The sequence below is a fragment of the Dipodomys spectabilis genome, unplaced genomic scaffold (genome assembly GCF_019054845.1).
Source record: "Dipodomys spectabilis isolate Male_0828 unplaced genomic scaffold, ASM1905484v1 ptg000094l, whole genome shotgun sequence".
Lineage (NCBI taxonomy): Eukaryota > Metazoa > Chordata > Mammalia > Rodentia > Heteromyidae > Dipodomys > Dipodomys spectabilis.
Genome location: NW_024870771.1, coordinates 16,234,550 through 16,258,600, shown reverse-complemented (window position 1 = coordinate 16,258,600; position 24,051 = coordinate 16,234,550). Strand labels below are relative to the sequence as shown.

The 24,051-nt window shown below is 45.5% G+C and overlaps 1 protein-coding gene across 5 annotated transcripts in view; it reads right to left on the bottom strand.

The window, feature by feature from the left end:
• Nucleotides 1–40: 40 nt before the first annotated feature.
• Nucleotides 41–24,051, bottom strand: part of Sctr (secretin receptor) — a 69,027-nt gene continuing 45,016 nt past the window's right edge. For 2 of the 5 annotated variants that reach the window (XM_042685163.1, XM_042685164.1), the window contains exons 8-13: nucleotides 18,612–18,672; nucleotides 16,982–17,051; nucleotides 13,367–13,458; nucleotides 9,230–9,356; nucleotides 3,277–3,318; nucleotides 615–839 (exon numbers count right to left, since the gene is read on the bottom strand). In XM_042685163.1, coding sequence (XP_042541097.1) covers nucleotides 696–839; nucleotides 3,277–3,318; nucleotides 9,230–9,356; nucleotides 13,367–13,458; nucleotides 16,982–17,051; nucleotides 18,612–18,672 — 536 coding nt within the window. In that variant the 3' untranslated portion in view covers nucleotides 615–695. Of the gene's footprint in view, nucleotides 840–3,276; nucleotides 3,319–9,229; nucleotides 9,357–13,366; nucleotides 13,459–16,981; nucleotides 17,052–18,611; nucleotides 18,673–24,051 lie in introns of all 5 variants that reach the window. The other 3 variants (XM_042685160.1, XM_042685161.1, XM_042685162.1) reach the window with 2 other exon arrangements.

Below are 24,051 nucleotides of genomic sequence, written 5' to 3'. Positions count from 1 at the left end.
TGCTTATTTGGTGCTGAGGAATCGAACCCTGGGCCTCATGCATTCAAGGCAAGCACTGTACCACTGAGCCACCTTCCCAGCCAGTGGAAGTATGCAGTACTTCCTGCTATACCACCTTCTCCTCCCCACCCCCACATCCCACATGCCTCACACCATGCGGGGATTCTACAAGAGGCTAGGGTCCCCATGACTGCATCAGATCAGTTTACCTTGGGCCTTGAAAGCTCTGGGGAGAGCTACTACACCAGTGAATTGCAGGGCTCACAGATGGCATGTGCCTGAGGCCTTGAATTCTCATGGTGTCTGAAACATGAGCTGAGGGCCAAGAGTTGCCCCCCTCCTGCAGGAAGTGAGCCCAAGTATTTTTCCTCCTCTTGTGTTCCAGAGCAAAAAGACTTGACAAAGACAGACCAAATCTCTTCCCAGGCACCATTTATTCTTCTGCCCACCATGGAGCTCCTACACTGTCCTTCCCAGAAGAGCACTATACACAAAGTCCTGGGCCCTTGTCCTCCCCGTGCTGCCCCCAAGTTCCTTCTGCTTGCTTCTGAGGAGTCCTGCACTTGAGGGGAGGGATGCATGCAGTCACTGGAGAGCACAGGGTGGCTGCTGTTGGGAAGATACCTGTCCTGTAGCATGCCTGGGCCTCCCAGCTCCTGGCTTGACCTCTGACCCTAGGCAGTCCTGCTGCAGTCTCAGATGACACTGGCCCTGCAGGTGCTTTGACTCTTGGTGCCATGGATGGGGCCATTGCTGAAGGAGGAGCTGAGGGCCACGGGGCGCAGCGGGAACTCTTGCAGGTGCCACTGTCGCCACTTCTTCTGAACTTCCAGCTGTACCTGCCCAAGATCAGGTGTCAGCATCAGCCAGTAGGCAAGGGCAGGCCTGATACCATTGCTCAGCTGGCCCCTGCTTTCCCTCAGCTACAGTGCACCCTGACTGACAATTTCTATCCCTGTGTGCTGTTGGTACCAAGGACCCACTGCACCTTGGGCACTTGGACCTGCCATCTTGTCACATAGCATCCCAAAGAAAGGAGTTGGCTTTATTTTCCAAGCTGCCAAGCTCCAAACATCCACATACAATATCTTGGTAGCCAGGACAACTGGGTACTCATTCCAAAGAAGACACCCAGGCCAGCTCAGAATTCATGTCAGGTGCTGGAGAGTGGTTTTATGGACATTTCCTTCACAATCTCTAACTGGAACAGCCACATTTATGAGGCTAGGCTTGATGCTTGACTAATTTCCATGTGAGTGCTGTAAACTAGAGTGTCCACCTGCTACAGAGGCTTTACTTATGTGCCATATGGTGATGGTTTCTGTGTGCCTACATTCGGGTGATATTACCCAAAGGCTCTGCAAAATCAGAGATCTGCCCTGTGCCAGTGGCTCTCGCCTGTAATCCCAGCTACTCAGGAGGCTGAGATCACAGTTTGAAGTCAGACCAGACAGGAAATTCTGTGAGACTGTTATCTCCAATAATCTACTCAGAAAAATCTGGAAGTGGGACTGTGGCTCAAATGGCAGAACGCTAGCCCTAAGCACAAAGAGGCCCAGGCCCTGAGTTCAAACCCCAGCACTGGAAAAAAAAAAAAAAAATCAAGAGTCCTCTAAAGGAGTGCATAATCCCCAGGGAGTTGTCAACCTATTTGGAGACCTGAGAAGACTGACCTACTGTCACTACTTCTGAATCTTCTTATGGGAAGACAGGTCAAGAGTTGTGTAGAGACCCAATCACCCATGGAGTGTATAACACTGCTGTCAGGAACATGGGCTGTAGTTGAGGCCTAAGCTCTTTCCCCATGTTTCCTGAACTTTACTATGGATAACAGTTCCCCAAATGAGGTTAAAAATACTTTCTAACCAGGTGCCAGTGGCTCAGGCCTATAATCCTAGCAAGTCCAGAGGCTGGGATCTGAGGATCATGGTTTGAAGCCAACCTGGGCAGGAATGTCCATGCGATATCTCCAATTTGCTACCAAGAAGTTGAAAGAGGAGTCACTCAAGTGATAAAGCACCAGTCTTAAAGAAAAAAGCTAAAGGAGATCACCCAGTTCCTAAGTTCAAACTCAGGAACAAAAGAACAAAACCAAACCAAAAAAACTGGGTATGGTGGTACATGCTATTAGGCTGTACAGGCTATTAGGGAGGTAGAGGTTATAGGATCTTTATGCATTTTTTGGTCAGTCATGGGACTTGAACCCTGGGCCTGGGTGCTGTCCTTGAGCTTTTCAGCTCAAGGCTTGGGCACTACCACTTGAGCCACAGTGTCACTTCTATTTTCTGGTGGTTAACTGGAGATCAGAGTCTCACCAGGACTTTTTCTGCCCTGGGCTGGCTTTGAACCACGATCCTCAGATCTCAGCCTTCTGAGTAGCTAGGATTATAAGCATGAGCCACCGGCACCTGGTTGGTTGTTTTTCTTTTTTGTTGTTATTGTTGTGTCCTGGGGCTTGAACTCAGGGCCTGGGCAGTGTCCCTGATCTTTTGTGCTCATAGCTAGTACTCTACCATTCGAGCCACAGCTGCACTTCTGGCTTTTGTGGTGCTTAATTGGAGATAAGAGTTTCACAGACTTCCTGCCAAGGCTGGTTTCTAAGCATGCACTTCTGGCTTTTGTGGTGCTTAATTGGAGATAAGAGTTTCACAGACTTCCTGCCAAGGGTGGTTTCTAAGCATGATTCTCAGATTCCAGCCTCCTGAGTAGCTAGGATTATAGGCCTGAGCCACAGTTTAAAGTTCAATGTCATGCCTTTCATCATTCTTCCCCATCCCTCCAAACTCTACCCCTTTCCTCAATTTCTTCATTCTGTAGGATGTACACTGAGTTTTGTGACTGCATTCCTCCCACCCCCACTTCCTCTCTTCATTTGACTTCCCACCTCCCCTAGACCCCATCCCTTCTCCCACTTTCAAGTACAGAGGCTGGCCCCTAGGACAAAAGTGCTAGGCCTTCTGAAAAATAAAGCAGAAAGGATTGGAGGTCATAGCTAGAGTGGTATAGCACCTGCCCTAAGTGAGAGGCCTTGAGTGCAAATCTCAGTTACAGCTAGTCAACAAGAACAAGAACAAAAACTACTTTCAGAAGCCCCAGCCGGACCCAGAGAATTCAGTTTTGCTGAATCAGGATGGGGGCAGCTACCAGCTAACCTTGCTGCTCCTGCTGAGCTTAGACTCCCAAGACTGCTGCTCAGCCTTTCCCCCAAAGACCCGCCCCCACTGTCCTCTCCAAGAAGCTCGTGCATCTAGACCAGTGGCACCCCAGGACACTCACCTCGCTGTTGAGGAAGCAGTAGAGGATGGCCACGACCAGCCCCTGCCAGAAAGAGCCCAGGTTAGTGGAGGTGCTTGGCATCCCTCCCTGGCAGTTGGCCCTAGGCTCCTTCCCCTAATCCATTCCTGTACATGTTCTCTAATGGATACTCCAGATTCCCATGCCCCATTCTGAACCTCATGAGATGCTACCTCTTCTGTTCCTTTAGTGCTCTGTACCTGTGCTGTCCACCAGAGACTTGAGTCTCATTCCCTGTCCCTGATGTTGAGCACAGGGCCACAAACACATGTCATGGTCGTGGGGTAGTTACTGCTGACTAGGACCCCCTGCGTGGGGACCAGACGGGTCATCCAGCAAGGCAGGCCATGGGAACACACTGGGTAATGGTGCCCCTGCCATGTGTCCCCAACCCCACTGTGTGACACAAGGCCAGTCCAAGAGGAGCCTCTGGACCCAGCGTGCTATCATTTTCAAGATAAGCTGCAAGTCTGGAGAGCTGTAAGCATTATGGATGGCTAATTGCACTGAAGAACAAATAGGTGGTCAGAACAAACCAGGTCCAGCCCAGCCCAGGTTAGGGCCTGGCCTCACTGCCTCAAGCACAGGGAGGTGTAGCCCTGTGCTCACAGCCTCAAGTTCCCCAGCCTGGTGAGGTCTTTGCCTACCCAAATGCTTCTGCTCTGGTGTTTGAACATAATGGTCCCAGGACCCTGGCATGGAGCTCTGCCAGAGGTGCCCCTCCAATCACAGGTGGAGCCGAAGAGCTTAGAGAGGCACAAGAAGTGAAGGGGTACACCCTGCTCCCCTCCACTCAGGCCTTTCTTACAGGCCTACCTGCAGGTAGTTGGGTGTTGGTCATCCTTCCCACATAGAGGCTGGTGTGTGCGGCTCTACCTTCTCTCTAGTCCTGCCCCGCTGTGCACTTTGCTCCTTATCACATTGTAAAGGACTCCAAGGACAACGAACTGCCCTGTGCCCGTGTAGGTGGACAATATATACAACTGTTCAGGAATACTGGCTTTTTGCTAATTCTTAACCTTTTGGAGCTGGGGCTAGAACCCAGGACCTCATACATGCTGAGCATGAGCTCCACCACTGAGCTCCAACCCCATTTCTTGACACTGGCATTTTAATGAGTTAGTGGTAAAACTAGAAGAGACTTCAGGCATCAATGAGTGCCATGAAGGACAAGGACTCCTTGAATGGCAGTCATGCCTACACAGGGCTGTGGTTCCCAAGTTGTGCGGCAAGTTGGGAATTTTAGAATTCTCTTTGCCTTGTACTCTACTCCTAAATCTGAAGGGAGGGGAGCATCAGTAGTTTATCTTTTTGTTTTTCTTTCTCTCTCTTTCCTTCCTTCCTTCCTTCCTTCCTTCCTTCCTTCCTTCCTTCCTTCCTTCCTTCCTTCCTTCCTTCCTTTTCTTTCTTTCTTTCTTTCTTTCTTTCTTTCTTTCTTTCTTTCTTTCTTTCTTTCTTTCTTTCTTTCTTTCTTTCTTTCTTTCTTTCTTTCTTTCTTTTTCTTTTTGTCAGACTTTGAAATGAGTCAAACTTGGATTTTCAGCAGAGCTTGACCTTAGTATGGGATTCTGAGTTTCTGTTTTGCTCAGTTCTTACCAAAGGGCCAGGCATTGTGATACTCGACTATCGTCCCTGCATTTGAGAAGCTCAGCCCAACGGGATCAAAAGTTCAAGACCAATCTAGGTAAGACACTGTCTTAAAAGAAAACACTTTACCAAGCCCTGAGTGAGAGGTAGGAACTCCACTTATAGGAAGGGACCATTGTCAGAGAGGTTTTCCAGCAAGACTGGAGCTGTGCATTGTTGTAGCTAGCTGTCAGTGTGACACTGCTACCTGTGTCTCAGCCCAGGATCATCTACTCTAGCTGTCCTGGGGCCCAAGAACACATTCTCATGGTTCAGGGGGAGGGCAGGAGCTTTCGCTGAGGAAGCTGTGGCCCAAGCACACTTAGGCAAGCCTCCCACAATCCAGCAAACTTACTAAATCTGAGTTACATGGCCGTGAAAAATGGAGATGGCAAGATGTTAAAGCCATGAAGAAAAAATCATGGGGGACATGTAGAGAATTAAGGAGTATAAAAAATGATCACATCATGGTCCCAGTTGATGACGTGTGTGTGTGTGTGTGTGTGTGTGTGTGTGTGTGTGTGTTCTCTCTAGGATCAAACCTAGGCCATGTTCATACTTGGCAAGCACTCTAACACTGAGCTTTTTTCCCTTTTGCTTTTTCTTTCTTTCTCCCTTTCCTTTCCCTTCCTCCTTCCCTCCCTCTCTCCCTCTCTCCCTCTCCCTCTCTCTTTCTCTTTCTTTCTTTCTTTCTTTCCCTCTCTCTCTCTTCCTTCCTATTGTATTTAGTTTTCTCTTTTAAAATTTAACTTTCCCAATTATCTATAATAAGCAAGCATTATTTATATAATCAGGGAGAGTTAATGCATTTCATTATATTCTCTAACTCAGGACCTTATACTTGCCAGGCAAATGCTCTTCCACTGGACTAAATCCCTAATCAAGTTAATGCATTTCAATTTTTTTTTTTTTTTTTTTTTTTTGTCAGCCGTGGGGCTTGAACTCTGGGCCTGGGCGCTGTCCTTCAGCTCTTCAGCTCAAGGCAAGCGCTCTACCACTTGAGCTACAGCGCCACTTCCGGTTTTCTGGTGGTTTATTGGAGATAGGAGTCTCACAGTCTCTCCTGCCCAGGCTGGCTTTGAACCGCGATCCTCAGATCTCAGCCTCCTGAGTAGCTAGGATTACAGGCGTGAGCCACCAGCACCCGGCTGCATTTCAATTTTTTTAAAGTACACGATAGCCAGCCACCAGTGGCTCCTGTTTATAATCCTTACTACTCAGGAGTCTGAGATCACAAGGATAGTAGTTCAAGGCCAACCCAGCTAGAAAAAGTCTACTGGACTACATCTCCAAATAATCAGCAAAAATCAGAGCTAGAGGCATGTTTCAAGCAGCAGAATGCCAGTCCAGCAGCAAGCTGAGCAAACATGAGATCCTGATTTCAAACCTCAATGCTGACCAAGAACTAAAAAAGAAGATGAAAGGTATAGGATTGTTACAGACCGTGCTGTGTGTGTGTTCTTTAGTCGTTTGGCTGTTGTTTGGTTTTGTCTGTCCTGGTACTTGAACTCTGGGCCTGGGCGCTGTCCCTGAGATTCTTTTGCTCAAGGCTAACACTCTACCACTTGAACCACAGCTTCTCTCTGGCTTTTTCTGTGATTAATCTGAGATAAGAATCTTACAGACTTTCCTGCCTGAGCTGGCTTCAAACTGTGATCCCCAGATCTCAGGTTCCTATATTATAGGCATGAGTCACTAGTGCCCGGCAGGCCCTTGACTTTTTAATGATTGAGAGAGTCTTAACATGCTCACCAGTATAATTCTACTACTCACTTCTTTGGGTGGAAGAGATTTTCACATATAATGTAAAATATGTATATTGTGCCTCTCTGTGTATTTTATTCATACATGTCCATATATGCACAAGAACATACATGTATAATACTGTAATGACTTTTTCATAAGCTTGGCTATGGGAACACTAACAAAATGTGTTTGCTTTTCTCTTGACATTCTCCCAGAGAGAAGTCACATGGCCTTTGCTTGGATAGTCTATGGCCCTAACTTTGAAGGTCAGGAAGCCCTCGCTCAGGTGGCAAGGCAGATATGAATTTCCAAGCACTCTCCATGGTCACTGCGTGGTTTTCCAGGTCAAGTCCTTCCTCCAGCCTGGATCTCAAATCCTTCAGCTGCTGCATGGGCCATGATGAGCCCAGCTTCCTCAAATGCTACATGAGCCAAAGGAAAAGTCATAAAGATCTGGGTGTCTCCTGCCTATAATCCTAGCTACTCAGAAAGCAGAGATTGGGGGGCTGGGAAGGTGGCTCAGTGGTAGAGCTCTTGCCTTACATGCATGAGGCCCTGGGTTTGATTTCTCAGCACCACATAAGCAGAAAAAAAAAGCCGGAAGTGGTGCTATGGCTCAAGTGGTAGCGCGCTAGCCTTGAGCTGAAGAGCTAAGGGACAGCGCCCAGGCCTAGAGTTCAAGCCCAACGACTGGACACCCCCCCCCCCCAAAAAAAAAGAAAAAGAAAGCAGAGATTGGGAGAATCTAAGTTTGAAGCTAGCCAGAGCAAAAAGTGAGCAAGATCTCATCTCAAGAAAAAAGCCTGGAGCCTGGCTTATGCCTGTAATCCTAGCTACTCAGGAGGCTAAAATCTGAGGATCATGATTCAAAGCCAGCCTGGGCAGGAAAGTCCATGAGACTCTTATCTCCAATTAAACACCAGAAAACCAAAAGTAGAGCCTTGGCTCAAAGTGTTGGAGCACTATCCTTGAGCAAAAGCGCTCAGGGAGAGCACACAGGCCCAACCAAAAAGAAAAAAAGGAAAATGCCTGGTTTAGTGGTGTGCGCCTATCAGCCTGTCATCTCAGCTATGTGGGAAGCTGTAGGAAAGAGGGTTGCAGCCTATGCCAGACCCAGACCAACAATGTAGGATTCTAGCAAAAAACAATACCTAAAGCAAAAAGGGGTTGGGACATGACTCAAGTGGTACCTGCCTAGCAAGCAAGAAGTCCTAAGTTTAAAACCCAGTACTGCCATAAGAAAGGAAAAAAAAAGAATTATGGGTAACATAGGCAAGAGGCTGGGTTCTCTGAAAGTGAGGAGCTAGCAGGGAGTCTCTGGACACAGTAGGCAGCCTGGGTCAAGTCTGCAGGAATGGGGAGGAGTGGGGGAGGGACAAGTCTTGAAACAAGTCTTGTGTCTTTGCTTTGGTTACTAGGGAGATTAAATCCAAATTTATGACCCACCTGTCCCTCTCTGCTGTGGTACTTAATCAGATTGACTTCTGCACAGGAGTCAATCTGGCTTTTATTCTTTTTTTTTTTTGATTCACTAAATCTTCATCTACTGTTTGTTTATTTGTTTATGTGAGGGGAGGATGTCCATGTTCTTCCTGAAAGAATCACAATTTGGGGGGAGGAAATAGCTATGAATAAATAATATAATACTCCATGGTTTGAAGATTTCTAATACTCCCTCCTGTCTGAACAGGTTTTTCATAGTTTTTGTTGTTTTAACTTCACAACATCCTGGTGAATTAATAGGTAGACATATATATACACACACATACATATATATATATATATATATATATATATATATACATATATACACACACACATACATTCTTATATCAAGGTACTGAGGTTTGAACTCACATCTGTGCTCTGCCACTTGAGACATGCATCAAGCCTGGCCTTTCCACTGATTATTTTGGAGTTCTAATCTCACAGACTTCAATGCCCTGGCCAACTTCAAACCTTGATCCTTTAGATATCAGCCTCCTAAGAAGCTAGGACTATAGGCATGAGTCATTGGTTCTCTCTCTCATATTTGTATTTGTAATAAGTTGCAACTGCTCATAGTTTTAAAAGTAAAGTCATTCTGGTTAGAAACCCTACCAACCTCTTGACACCAGGCCCCAGTTTCCTTTTCCTCTGGGCAAATGTACCTTCTCTTAACTGACTCTAGAAGCTGTTGTTGCTACTGCTTGTAGTAGTGGTGGTGATGGTGATGATAGTAGAAAATGTATCTTTGGTCATTTTTTCTGAGCATCACAGTAAGAAGACAAGGATTTGCACTCTTTCAAATGTCCTCCCCCAAGCCTTGCCTTCCTATGTACTTCCAGGACACATTTGTGGTATTGTGACAATTTGACATGCAAAAGGGTGTGGCTGTCCCAGTCTCTAGATTTCATCTCCCGCCCCCATTTAACTGATGGGAACTGTGGGCCCACTCAGGTCCCAGTCACATAGCACAAGCAGGTCCTGCCCCTGTGTCCCTTGGATTTCTGCCGAATGAGGCAAAACCCTTTCCAAGTCCCTGATTTCTCCCCGTGGTACAGAGAGCTCCTCTTTTCCTTACCTGGAAGGAGCCCAGGGCCAGTTCAAAGAACAGCTGGACCTCCATAGCATCCTCAGGGGAGAAGGCGAAGACGATGTAGTGGATGCCGAACAGGGGGATGAGCAGGAGTGTGGACTTGGCCAGGCGCCTGGGGACACAGAGACACACCAGAAGCTCTACATCCCTCTAACCCTCTCTCCTCATCTAAGGGGAAAATTCAGGGCCTCTTGCTTAGCAGCAATGTGTCCAAACACTGGGGGGCTTCCGTTTTTTGTTTTCCTGTCTTAATTAATTAATTTGTTTATTTATTTTTGAGTGTGTAGCAGGATTAAAGCCAGGGATAGGCAATCACTCTGCCATTGAGCTACATCCCAGTCTGTTTGCATTTTATTTCATAGATTCTTAACTCTCATACACCTACCATCTAGACCTGACACTCACCAAGTCATGACCAGTCCTCAAAGTTTCTGATTGCCTAAGTAATGCAGTATAAAAAATATCCATGCAAGGAATTTGTTTATGAATTAGATTTCCTTCCTTCCTTCCTTCCTCCTTCCTTCCTTCCTTCCTTCCTTCCTTCCTTCCTTGCTTCCTTCCTTCCTTCCTTCCTTCCTTCTTTGCCAGTCCTAGGGCTTGAACCCAGGTCTTGGGTACTGTCCCTGAGCTTCTTTTGGTTAAGGCTAGTATTCTACCACTTGAGCCACATTGCCACTTCCAGACTTTCCTGTTTATATGGAACTGAGGAATTGAACCCAGAGCTTCATGCATACTAGGCAAGCACTCTACCACTAAGCCACATTCCCAGCCCAACTCTGTGTCTAACAATGATCAAAGTTAGCTTTCTTATTAGATAATATAATTGTAAGATGGGTGCCAGTGGCTCACGCTTGTAATCCTAGCTACTCAGGTGGCTGAGATCTGAGGATCTCTGAAGCCATCCTGAGCAGAATAGTCTGAGACTCTTATTTGCAATTAACCACCAAAAATTAAAATGGAGCTGTACTAGCCCTTAGCACAGGACCAACACACAGACCCTGAATTCAAGACTAAGGAACAATACACATATGCATGCACACACACGCACTCCCTCCCCCCTTACACAACTATGAGGAGTGCTTGTATTGTCTTCTTAGATTAAGGTAACCAAATTTAGTAAATAAGAACCCAGAGAGGCTGGGAAGGTGGCCCAGTGGTAGAGGCCCTGGGTTCGATTCCTCAGTACCACATAAACAGAAAAAGCCAGAAGTGGCACTGTGACTCAAGTGGTAGAGGGCTAGCCTTGAGCAAAAGAGGCCCCGAGTTCAAGTTCCAGGGAGAGGTGAAGGTAAGGGGGTATGGAAATGGAGGGACAAATGGTAAACAAATGCAGCAGTGATACTCACTAGATACTATGTGGAAAATTAACACTCCAAGTTGTGGGTTGGGGATAGGAGGGAAAAACAGAAATGTACTCCTTATATCTCACTTATTTATGAAGTGGTAACCTCTCAGTTTATCACCGGTTTTGGTGTTTTTGTTTTTTGGTTTTTTTGTTGGTTGTGTGTCAAACTCGGCCTGGGTACTGTCCCTGAGCCTCAGTTTACTTGCTTGGCTGGTGCTGTATCACTTGAGCCACAGCACCACTTCCAGTTTTCTGGTGGTTGATTGGAGATAAGAGTCTCACAAGCCGGGCGCTGGTGGCTCACACCTGTAATCCTAGCTACTCAGGAGGCTGAGATCTGAGGATCGCGGTTCAAAGCCAGCCCAGGCAGGAGAGACCCTGAGACTCCTATCTCCAATAAACCACCAGAAAACCGGAAGTGGCGCTGTAGCTCAAGTGGTAGAGCGCTCGCCTTGAGCTGAAGAGCTGAGGGACAGCACCCAGGCCCAGAGTTCAAGCCCCAGGACTGATTAAAAAAAAAAAAAAAAAGAGTCTCACGGACTTTCCTGCCCAGGCTGGCTTTGAACTGTGATCCTTAGAACTCAACCTCCTGAGTAGCTAGGATTACAGGTGTGAGCCACTGGGGCCTGGCTGTATATCACCTTTATAATAACAATAAAAATATTTACAAAAACTCCTAACCAATCAAACAAACAAAATAGAAACCAAGTGTTGCAATAGCTCATGCCTGTATTCCTAGGTTCTGTAGAGACCACTATCTAACGATCTCAGTTTGAAGGTAGCTCAGGCAGAAAAATCTGTGGCACTCTACCTCCAATTAACCAGCAAAAATCCAGAATGAAGATGTGGCTCAAATGGTGCAGCACCAGCCAAAGTGAGCTCTGAATGCAAGCTCTGGATTCAGCCCCCCAAAATAAAGGAAGATGAAGGTGGAGGTGTGCCTCATGTAGCAGAGCATCAGTCTTGAATGGGAAAAATACAGGGTGCTCAGCAAAAAATAAATTAAAAAAATACAGGGGCCAGTTATGTCTGAATTTCAGACACATACGAGATAATTGGGTTAGGGGACTAAGTCCTGAAAAACTATTTGTTGTTTACCCTGAATTCAAATGTACCTACACAATGTGTATTTTTTTTTCTTTTTCTTTTTCTTTTTTTTTGGGTCCTGTCATGGGGCCTGAACTCTGGGCCTGGGTGCTGTCCCTCAGCTCTTCAGCTCAAGGCTAGCGCTCTACCACTTGAGCCACAGCACCACTTCCGGCTTTTTTCTTTTTGCTTATGTGGTGCTGAGGAATCGAACCAAGGGCCTCAGGCATGCAAGGCAACGCACTACCACTGAGCCAACTTCCCAGCCCCCACAATGTGTATTTTATCTTGACTGTCTGGAGACGAAATGAAGAGATGATCCATAGATGCAGTGAGGAATGACACAGACAAACTCTACCAATGACCACTTCTCAAAAAGGCATCATAGAGAGAGCCTGTGTAGAGCATTAATTTGTCTTTAACATCTGTTACAGGCTGAATTGTATCTCCTTCAAATTCTTATGTTGAAGCCAAGTTCCTAGTATTTTAGACTGTGAATGCAGCCATTAAAGAGATTAAGTTTCAAGGCCTGTGTGAGGCACCAAACCAACCTACCAGGGTCATTTCTTTTTTTCTCTGCAGGTTCTGGGGCTTGAACTCAGGGCCTGTCCTTGCACTTTTTTTTTACTCAAAGCTAGCACTCTACCATTTGAACCACAGCTCTTCTTCTGACTTTTTGGTGGTTAATTGGAAATCAGGATCTCACAGAATTTCCTGCCAGGACTGGCTTTGAATCACAATTCTCAGGTCTCAGTCTCCTGAATAGCTAGGATTATAGGCGTGAGCTACAGGCACCCAGCTACCAGAGTCTTTATAAGGAAAGGAAGTGTGGACACAGGTATGAAGGGTACCAGTGCTCAGGGAAAAGAACACATGGGGTCATAAGGAGGTGGCGGCCACCTACACATGCAGGAGAGAGATCTCAGAGGCACACCAACCCTGTTTTTAGCCTTCCAGCCTCCAGAACCAGGATAGAAAAAAAATTTCTATTGTCTACACCCCCAGTCTGCAGCATTTTGTTAAGACCACCTAAGGAAGGGGACACATCACTCTTGAACATCTTAAAGGTTTCAAATATTTTGTTTGATTGGTGCTGTTACTAGGGCTTGAACTCAGGCCTCAAAATCTTGGTTCGCTTTATCACTCAAGGCTGGCACTCTCCCAATCGAGCTACACCTCCACTTTCAGCTTTTTGCTGGTTAATTGGAGACAAGAGTCTCTCATATATGTCTGTGAGCTCTGGTTTCTCAGATCTTGATTTTAACCTTTATCTGAGATCTTAATCTCAGCCTCCAGAGTAGCTAGAATTACAGATGTGAGCCCCAGGAAGCAGGTGATTTTAAGTGTTTTTGAATCACACACTCGCCTTGAACATATGATGAAAGTCCAGGTCATTTTCCCCTAAATACTACACAGATTTGACCAGATTTGGATCAAATCCTGCAGCCCATGCAGACCCCACAAGGGTCCAGCCTCTACCCACATGCTTCCCATCGGAGGCTTCGTAATTTCTCTATCCCATCATAATCAGATACACTCCCCCACCATCCCAATTACAATGTAAAACTGGGCCTCCCTTTTCCAATTTTAACTGGCAATCAATCATTGAGCAAACAGTAGGTGCTCAGTGAATGTATGCTGACTGATAGACTGGCTGTTTTAGTATCTCTAGGTCTTTGCCTGATACTTACTTGTACTGGTTCATTTCACTTCCTCTTGTTTCTTGGGTTCTAAGTTTTCTCATTAGGATTCTTAGAATGTTTATAAAGAAGATGAAATTGATCTGTAAAATACAAGGCAGAAGAGGGGTTGAAGGTCTCTTGCTTTCCCTGATATCCTGTGGACTTTGGGGTGGGAAAGACATTGTGGAAACCACGTGCAGGACAGCCCATTCCAGCTGGGGCTCCTGCCTCAGAGCCCCGGTGAAACAAACTGTTCAGAGCCATGGCTGGAAACCGCAGCCATCTTACCCCCAGCCAAGGAAGCTCAAGGGTTTGCTCACTTGGCAAGCAGATTACTGATTCTTCAGGTTTGCAGGGTTTTGTGAATCTTGTAGGCTGAGGTTGGGAGACACACCATTTGAAGCCAGCCCATACAAAAAGTTCTCAATTATTACATCTCAATAGAAAATGGTGGGCATCATGATGTGTGTCTGTCATCCCAGCTAGACAGTAGTTGAAAGTGTAAATAGGAGTACTGAGGTCCAGGCTGGTTTAAGCAAGAAGTTAGATCCTATCTTAAAAATAACCAGAGCAGCTGGGTGCCGGTGACTCACGCCTGTATTCCTAGCTACTCAGGAGGCTGAGATCTGAGGATCACGGTTCAAAGCCAGCCCGTGAGAAACTCCAAGAGACTCTTATCTCAAATTAACCACTAGAAAACCGGAAGTGGTGCTGTGGCTCAAGCGGTAGAGTGCTTGCCTTGAGCTGAAGAGCGCACGAATAGTGCCCAGGCTCAGAATTCAAGCCCCATGACCAACAACAAAAGAAAAAAACACAAAAAAACAGAGCAGTAAAGGCTGGAGATATGATTCAAGTGGTAGAGTACCTGCCTAATAATTATTAAGCCCTGAGTTCAAACCCTAGTAACTGCTTTTAAAGCATGTAGGCCTGAACTTAAGATTCTATATATCTTTTCTTTCTCTTCCTCTTACCCACTACTTCCCTGTTAATTATTTTTTCCCCTTTGACACAGGGCCTGTGTATCTCAGTCTGGCCTCCTGCCTTAGCTTTCTAAGTGCTGGGATTACAGGCATGTATCAACACATCTGGCTGTCTTTTTAAATTTTTTCCTTGAGCTTTTAAGAAAGTTAAAAAAATGTTACTATAAAGGTGATGTACAGAGGGATTATAGTTACATAAGTCAGGCACTGGCTGTCCTTTTAAAAAATACATTTTGAGCTGGGCTCTGATGGCTCATGCTTGTAATCCTAACTATTCAGGAAGCTGAGATCTAAGGATTGATGTTTGAAGCCAGCCAGGAGAGAAAAGTCTCTGAGACTCTTATCTCTGATAAACTACTCAGAAAAAGCCAGAAGTGGTGCTGTGGCTCAAATGGTAGAGTGCTAGCCTTGAGCATAAAGAGGCTCAGGAACAGCACTCAGGCCCTGAGTTCAAGCCCCAGGACTGGCAACACACACACACACACACACACACACACACACACACACACACACACACACACACACACACACACACACACACACACACACACACACACACGTGCCTGGTGCCTATGGCACATGCCTGTAATCCTAGCTGCTTGGAAGGCTGAAATCTGAGGATCACAGTTCAAAGCCAGCCCAGGCAGGAAAGTCCAAGAGATTCTTATCTCCAATAAACTAAAAACAAACAAAACTGGAAGTGGAGCTGTGGCTCAAGTGGTAAGAGTGCTAGCCTTGAACAAAAAGAAAGTCAGAGACAGTACCAGGCCCTGAGGATCAGCACAGACACACTGAAATATATTTTGTAATATGTATTTTGTGGGAAACTAGAAGAGAGGCTCTTGAAAGCTCCAACTACATTTTTAAAAAAGCTAAGAAGATTGGTGTATACAGTATACATGAATTGTATGCATGGTGAAATAGTACATTGATCCCTGCTAATATGTACAATGAACACTGATCAATCAAACAAAACAAACACATCTTCTACTTTGTAGCTTTTTGCATGAATTCTAGTGTTTTGTTTTGTTTTTTCTTTTAGAGGAACTCGGGCCAGGTGGGGCTGTATAGTTTTAGGACTCTGCAAGGGACAATCCCAGAAAAGAGATGCAGGAGTGACTGCAGCATGGGAGGGTCAGGGGCTCCTGACCTCTGCTCTTCTCCCACCCCCAAGCCAGTCAGTCAATCTGTAATGGGCACTTCTGTCAACTTGTTCCTCAGCCTTGGGCACAGAGATGTTAGTTCCAGCCAAAGAGCTAGACCTCTCCTCTGTGCGTCCCCTCTCCTCTGCCCCCTACTCTGTTCCTTTCTACACAGCTAGGCTATAGGGCTCTTCACCCTGGTTTCAGAACAGACACCAAGGCCTTAACAAAGCTCAGGCTCAGGCCCTTCCCCAGAACACAGAACTCTCATCTCTACCGATTCATACATGTTTTGTTTTATTTTGTTTTTTCCTGTCGGCTCAGCTCAAGGCTAGCACTCTTCCACTTTGAGCCACTGCTCCACTTCCAGTTTTCTGGTGATTAATAGGATATAAGAGTCTCGCAGACTTTCCTGCTTCATCTGGCTTTGAACCATGATCCTCAGATCTCAGCCTCCAGAGTAGCTAGGATTTTATGCTTAGGCCTTTGGGGCACGGCCTATCTAAGAGCTTTTGTGCTCAAAGCTAGTGTTCTACACTTGAAGTCCAGCTCCACTTACAGGTTTGTGGTAATTAATTGGAGATAAAAGTCTCAGACTTTGCTGCTTCTTCTGGCTTTGAACCACGATCCTCAGATCTCAACCTCCTGAGTAGCTAGGATTATAGGCGTGAGCCACCAGTGTCCTGACTATCAATATTTTTTTATTCATTTATTAATTTTTGTGCTAAACTGAGGCTTGAACTCAGTGTCTTGCACTCTTTTACCTTTTCACTCAAAGCTGTCACTCTACCACCTGAGCCACACCTCCACTTCTGGCTTTTTGCTGGTTACCTGGAGTTAAGAATTTTAATGAGCCTTTTTGCCTTGGCTGGCTTCAAACACAATCCTCAGATCTCAGGCTCCTGAGTAGTTAGGATTATAGGTGTGAGCAGTGGGCACCCAGCTTCCTATCAACATATTGAAAGCTTCCAGGGAATGGAATTGGCAGCCAGGGTTGAGTAATCCCTATGCCGGGGTCATTCTTGCATCTGTTTCCTGAGCTTGTCCCCTTCAGTGTTCTAAAACCATAGTCCCACTTGGCTGTTAACCATTCCTCACCATCCCACTGTCCCTTCAGATTAAGAGCTGAGATTTTTCCAGGTGCTGGGGACTCATACCTATACAAGCTATGCAGGAGGCTGAGATCTGAGGATTGTAGCTCAAAGCCAGTCAGAGCAGGAAAGTCTGTGAGACTGTTATCTTCAATTAACCATCAAAAAAAGCCAGACGTGGAGATGTGCTCAAGTGGTAAAGCACTAGCCTTGAACAAAAAAGCTCAGGTACAACAGCCAGGCCCAGAGTTCAAGCCCCAGGACCCGCACCCCTCCCCCCCAAAAAAGATCAGAGATTCTAGGACCACCAAAAAAGATCAGAGATTCCAGGACCACCTGCAAGCCTGTGGCTTATCCCTCCTGGCACTTTTGTCCCACAGGCCACCAGCTCAGCAGAAGATGGCCACTTACCAGGATGGAGAGGATCACAGGACCTCGAATGACCCACCAGATGGTAGCATTGGCATTGATGTCCCAACACCTATGGGAAAGGGACAGACAGGCATTGTTAGGAGGGGAGAAAGAGGCTGACCAGCAGACTCAGGTTTCCTGAAACAACCCTCAGATGAGGGCCTCATGTCTATAGCCCTGAGTCCCCACCTTTAGCTCGCCATTAGAACCTGCCCCTTGCTGGTGCTCAGAGCACTGTTGGGCTGAGGGTTCTGTCACTTGATGGTGCATCTGAGGGAGCCTCAGAGCTCAGGTACCTAGATCCCAAAGCCAGCTGCTGTCAGGATTCACTTGATCACACGGTGGCAGACTCACTTGCCAACCCAGGTAGACATCAGTCAGTAAGATTTCTGGGTGACTGAAGCATGACCTAGATATCTGGGACATGGATCAGGTGTGGTGGTTACCTGGTCACGAAGAGCACATGCCTGGTCCAAGGCAGCCGCAGCTCTGTTCCAGATGGTTTTTGGCACAAAGTATTAGTATTTTACTAATAGATTTTTTTTCTAGAAAGACTGAAAATTCCAACTTAAAACAATAATTATTTTAATTTCTTTAAAAGACAGAGTCCTGCTGTGCTACCCCTACTGGACTGAAACCTCTGAGCTCAAGTCTTCTTGCCTCTGCTTCCTGAGCAGCTGGGACTCCAGGCATGTGCCACCACAACCAGCCAGGATTTCTTTCTAATTGAATTAGTCCATGTGAAAAGTTAAATGGGGATAAGTTTGGCCCAAAAGGCCCATTCAAGCCTCCTCGGCACTAGTCTACTTATTAACCTGCTGTGACATTCTACCCTTGAGAAATGGACTTCATCGATCACACTAACTCGCCACTTCCTTGGTTTCTTTCAAAGTGCTCAGCACCTGGCTCCTGTAGAGAAGGTTAGAGCTCAGGTTTGTCTCTCTCATTGAGGCACAAGAGTTGCCACTGCCTTTGCCTGTCTGGCTCTGCAAGGCTTTTCCACCTTGGAAGGGTAGGGGACAACCGGCTGCTCCTTCCTTGTACTTCCTCCACCGGCAGCACCTGCTTCAGGTGCTATCTGGCATTGGATGTAAGCACGACTAATCCAGTGGGCAAAGCAGTCAGGGACCACAGAAATCAAGGTGTGGCTCATTGGCTGACTCATCCACCTGGAGACTTACCCAGGGGGCTCCAGACACCTCGCCTATCACCCCTAATTTGAGTGACAGACCTTTCCCAAGAAGCCCCCATAGAAGTATCTATGCTGTTTGAAGAAATGGATGATGTCAAACATAGTCAGCCCTCAGGACCCACAGGGGGTGGTTCCAGACCCCTTTGTGGATGTTCAAGTGCTTCAATGCCAAATACATATCACCTATGCACCATAAACTAGAATTTATCTCTGAATGACTTATAAAGGTTATGTAATGCTGGCTATATTGTATTGCATAGGCAAAAATAACAGACCTGATCAGGCCTTAAAATTTGCCATTCTCCTGTCTCAGCCTCCCAAATGCAGAGACATTTTAAACAAGATTTATTTTCCATTTGAGGTTGGTTAAATTTGTATGTGCAGAGCCAGTGCTACAAAGAGCCGACTACATGCTCTTGTTACCTTTCAACAGCTTACCCAACATCTTCCAGAAAGTACCTGGTGATAGCCCATAATGCAACAAAAATGGCTGGAGAACCTGAGGGGCAGAAATAGTAGGAGATCTTCAACATATATACAAGTATCGGGATTATGGGTTACCCCAGCCCAGGTACTAAGCAGGTGCCAGGCTTGGTTTCCATGGAAACACTTTTGCCATCCTGTATCACCATGGAGCTGCATGTTTCACAGGTGCTGGAAGCTAAGACTTAGTGGGATACATTCTGAAAGCCACTGGGGGTTAGGTCTGCCCCGGAATCCAGAGGACCTCTGAAGAGAATGAGAGAAGAGACAAAATCCCCCTCCCCAGGCAGGTCCTTGGAGCCATGGAGGCAGTACTGGTGCTACCCTCTTGAACTGCAAAGTACACACATGTTTATGGGGTTTGGCGTAGGAAACCAGTTGGTGGAAGAAATATTGATTTTATTAAGCTATTGGTTTGTAAAAGCTCAGCAATCACTGCTATATTTATCTAGAAACACAGTTTGGACTAGAGAAGAGAAACTACCACTGAATTTAAAAGATAGAAGACCATCTCCTAATTTGTGGTTAAATGTGGCAAATTGAACTTACACATTTATTTCTATTTCCCCTCCATCGAACATGACAGTAAAGAAATAGAAATGGGGAGTAGAGGCTAAGGGGCAGAGTACTTGACTAGCATGCGTGACATCCTGGGTTCCATCTCCAGCAAACAACAAAGAAATGGTATAAGGCAATAAGCACAAACACTGGGAAGGAAACAGTTAAGGGACTAGATGGCAACACATTCAGGAACATTGGCAGCTGGCAGACTATTATATTATCCTAACTGCTCAGAAGGCTGAGATCTGAGGATCATAGTTTGAAGTCAGCCTGGGTAGCCAAATCAGAGAGACTCTTATCTCCATCTAACCAGCAAAAATACTGAAATTGGAGCTGTGGCTCAAGTGGTAGACTGCCAAATTTGATCAAAGAAACTAAGCAAGAGAGTGAGGTCCTGAATTCAAGCCCTGGTACTGGTATACAAGAAAGAAAAAGCAAGGAAAGAAGGAAAGAAAGGAAGAGGGAAAGAAGAAAGGAAGGGAGGGAGGGAGAGAAGGAGGGAGGGAGAGGGAAGAAAGCTGGCAGAGGGGTGGTAACTGACATCCCAGGGTGGAGAAAGCAGAGATGCAAGGGCCACGCGGGGCAGTGCTACTTTGAATAGGTAGAGGGAGGGTAGGGGGGGAGTTTAAGGGCCAGTCACCATGCTCCTCAAGAGGTAGGAAACAATGGGACTAAGATGAAGGATGGTTGAAAGTGTAAATAAGAAGCAGATAGCCACTCTTGGTGGCCAACACTACCCTCAGGAGACCAAAGATGTATCTGTGTATCCCAGCCGAGCTTATTCCCTAGGGGAACTGAGCCAGGGAGGGCTTGTCTGGGCTTCCAGCCAGGTAGAGGGAAGAAGTGGGTGCTAGCATGACCACTGGGTGAAGTTCCAGCCAGTACTGCAGGCACTTGCCACACAAGGCCACTGAGCACCTGCCATGTGGCTGGTCTCAGCTCAGGTGTGCTGAAGTGCAAGACAGATCTAAGGTTTTTGAAGATTTAGTATTAATAAAGGAATATAAATATCACTTACAGTTTTTATACTGAATACACATTGAAATGGTACTATTTTGATTATACTGTTATACAAAACATATCACTTTTTACTATTTTTTTTTAATGTTTACTGTGCCTACTGAAATTTACTTACTTTTAAAATTTCATTTAAAAACATGGAGCAGTGGAGATAGAACCTAGAGCCTCACATGTGCTAGGCAAGTGTGCTATCACTGAGCCACGCCTCTAACTCTATGTTATTATTTTTTTGGGGTGGGGGAGGGTCTGGTCGTGGGGCCTGAACTCTGGGCCTGGGCGCTGTCCCTCAGCTCTTCAGCTCACACCACTTTCAGCTTTTTTCTTTTTGCTTATGTGGTGCTGAGGAATCGAACCCAGGGCCTCAGGCATGCAAGGCAAGTGCTCTACCACTGAGCCACTTTCCCAGCCCTATGTTATTATTTTTATTAAGACATGAGAACTCACTATACTGCCAGGCTGGTCTCAAATTCTGGGTTCAAGTGATCCTCCTGCTTCTGACCCAAGGAGCTAGAACTAGAGGTGCACACCAGGCCTTTTAAATTAGATATGAGGCTCACATTCTGTATCTAATGGATATTCGGCTGCATGCCAATAGTTAGAGCTCTGGCCCACTCTAATGGCTGAGTCTACCTCTACTCCAGACTCTTACTCCCGAACTCCAGGCAGGAGATTGGAAGATTCTATTTGGAAGTACAAAACAGCCCCAGACAGACAAAGGGCCTAGAGTTAGCAATATTGGGACACCCTCCTCCTCTAATCTACTGGCCACTTCCAGGCCAGGTCCCTTGTGACAGGGCCCTCTCCCCAGAACTTTTGATTGGCTCTGAAAAGACTCATTCTTAAATATGGACAGACAGCTAAGGTCACTGACATCTGATTACATAAAAGACTAGGAACAAAACAATCAGAGAAGAGGAACTAAGAGGAAACCAAGTGGGGAACAGAGGGAACTTGAACAAAACAACTCTAGGGAATATCATCAAAGAGACAGACATGATTGCGTTTATACGATATAGACAGGAAGCTGTGAACCAGGAGCAGTCAGAGAGTAAGAAAGAAGGCATGGACTATAGATGACCAAATCAAAAATTCAGTCAGTGAGTTGAAAAAATAAAGACTAGGAATCTCCCAGAAAGTAAAACAAACAAACAGAAAATAGTGGAATGTAAAGTAGGAAATTAGAACACTAGGGGTTTATTCCAGGATGTGCACCTTCTGACAAAAAGAAGTTTTGGATAGGAAAGAATAATAACTGAAGGGAAACAAATGATCCTGCAGATAACACAGGAATGCTTCTAAGAAAGGAGGATTTGAATTTGCAGATGAATGGGCCACCATGGGAAAAAAAAGATCTCCATTGGCCTACATCCCTGTGACATTTCAAAACGGAGAAGATTCCATGTTTTTAATTAATTAACTAGTTTTTGGTGCTAGGAGTTGGTCTCTGGCTTTGCATATGCTAGATAAATGCTCTGTCAGTAAGCCACACCTTCAGCTCTGGCATCTGATATGTAAAAAGTTAGTAAAAGGTTCAAGAATTGCATGCATTTCCCACAACTTCAGATGCCAAAACACAAGGCCTTCAAAATTCTGAGGGAAAATGTTTTTCAACCTGATGTTCTATGCACCAGTAAATGAGGTAAAAGTGGAATAAAGATATTTTCAGATATGCAATGTGAAAAAATGTTCCTTCCAGGGTCCTCTGTGTCAGACATGTCCTGGAGGATATGCTCCAACAAAGAAGTAAACCAAAGAAGGAGTCAAGAAGTAAACAAGTTTAGCTGTGCTGTCAACTTAAATGTGTGCTTATCAAATGAACAGTGGAGATGGATGCATAGATGAATGGATGGACATGGTTATAAGTGGATGCATGGATGGATAAATGGTTGGAAGGGAGTGGACATATAGATAGTGGTTGATCAGACTGGTGTGTACACAAATAAGGTGGATGGATAGAGGATGGATGGACAGATGTTAATTGATGCATGCATGAGGCGCAATACTATTTAGGGTGGAGTTTGTTTTCTCTTCAAATTAAAGAATTAAGAAGGCAAGAAAGTGTTTAAAGCAAACTGAGGACATTCATTTAAGAGTGAAAGGAGAAATGGGAGCAGGTGGCTCATTCACACCTGTACTCCTACCTACTCAGGAGGCTGAGATCTGAAAGCATATGGTTCTAATCCAGCCCAGGCAGGAATGTCTATGAGACTCTTATCTATAATTAACCACCAAAAAGCCAGAAGTAGAGCTGTGTCTCAAGTGGTAGAATGCTAGCCTTGAATGAGAAAGTTCAGGGACAGCACCCAAGCCCTGAGTTTAAGCCCTAGAACCTATACACACACACACACACACACACACACACACACACACACACACACACACACTCATAAGGAAAGAAGGAAAAAGGAAGTAACAAAACAGTCCTTCCAAAGAGTGGGGAAACCCATAGGTAGGTATAGACAATCTTTTTGTCTGGGCCTGCCATATATATGACCTTCCTTCCCCTTCCTCTTGAGGGAGTGCATTTTCAGTTTGATTGATTAACCAGTATCCATGCATGCTGGAGTCTTTTCTGATTGGACATCCCTCCTGGCTGCCTGAGCCTGGACGTTCCCTTCTGATTGGATCCCCCAATCCCTTGGAGCACAAGCTTATCTTCTTCCACCTTTCCTTTTGTAAAGTGCATGTGTCAGAGTATTGGAACCTGCATGGCCTGATGGGAACAAAGCTTTTTGTATCATTGTTTCCTGCCATATTATCTGCTTTCCCAGTTGCTATTTTCTACCCCTAATTGCATATCAGCTAACTTTCTCTCAGGCAGATATATGGATATTTGTTGATAGTAGAGTAGGAGTTAAAGGGCTTTGGATATCAATAGGCCTTGGTTTGAGGCCTGTGTATAGCATGAGTTGTGAATATTGTCTCTTTTCTGAGCTCTCTGAGGGGCTTGTAATCTATACAGTGCTAAATTCAGTGCCTGGCACATAGTAAGTTCAATAAATGAGAGTTGTTGATATTTTCCTTGACCAGACAGGAGGCTGTCTTACACTGTTTTCCTCTCTTTCATAGAAAACTAGTTCCTGATGGCCTTTTTGAGTGACTTGCACAAATAAGCCTTCTGTCAGGTTTCTGTGATTGGTTCAAGGATGTGTATGTGATTTAAGTGGTCCAATCAGAGGGAGCCTCAAGTTGCAGGGAATGCTACCTTGTTTGTTTCTCCTTTCCCCCAGTGCTGGAGATCAAATCTCAGGCATCTTGTTTTTCTTATTGGGTCTCGGCACCAAGAAAACTGTATTCTGGTGGCTGTTGCTGGCAGACAAATGGGAGTCCCAGCCCCAGGATAAAGCTGATGTTACAAAAAGCAAAGTACAGACAGAAAGAAACATTGTTAAGCTGATAGAAGATTCCTCTTGGAGAAAGTGAGTGATCTCTAGATTTGTCAGTTACTGGACCAATTAGTACTTTATCTTATTTTTTACTCTTTGGTACAGTACTTTTCACAGCATGAACTCAGGATCTTCAGCTCTCCCTTAACTTTTTTTGCTGAAGGCTGTCACTGTATCACTTGAGCAACAGCTCTACTTAGGAGTTTTTTGCTGTTTAATTGGAGATTGAGTATCTTGTCCATCTGGGTTGTCTTGGAACCATAATCCTCAGATCTCAGCCTCTGGAGTATAGGATTACAGGCATGAGCCACCAGATCCCAGCCAATTTCCCTTATCTTTAAAGCATATCTGAGCCAGAATTTCTACCCCAGCAGTTGAGAATATCTTGCTCCAGAAAGGAAACCAGAAAGAGGACACATACATGGATT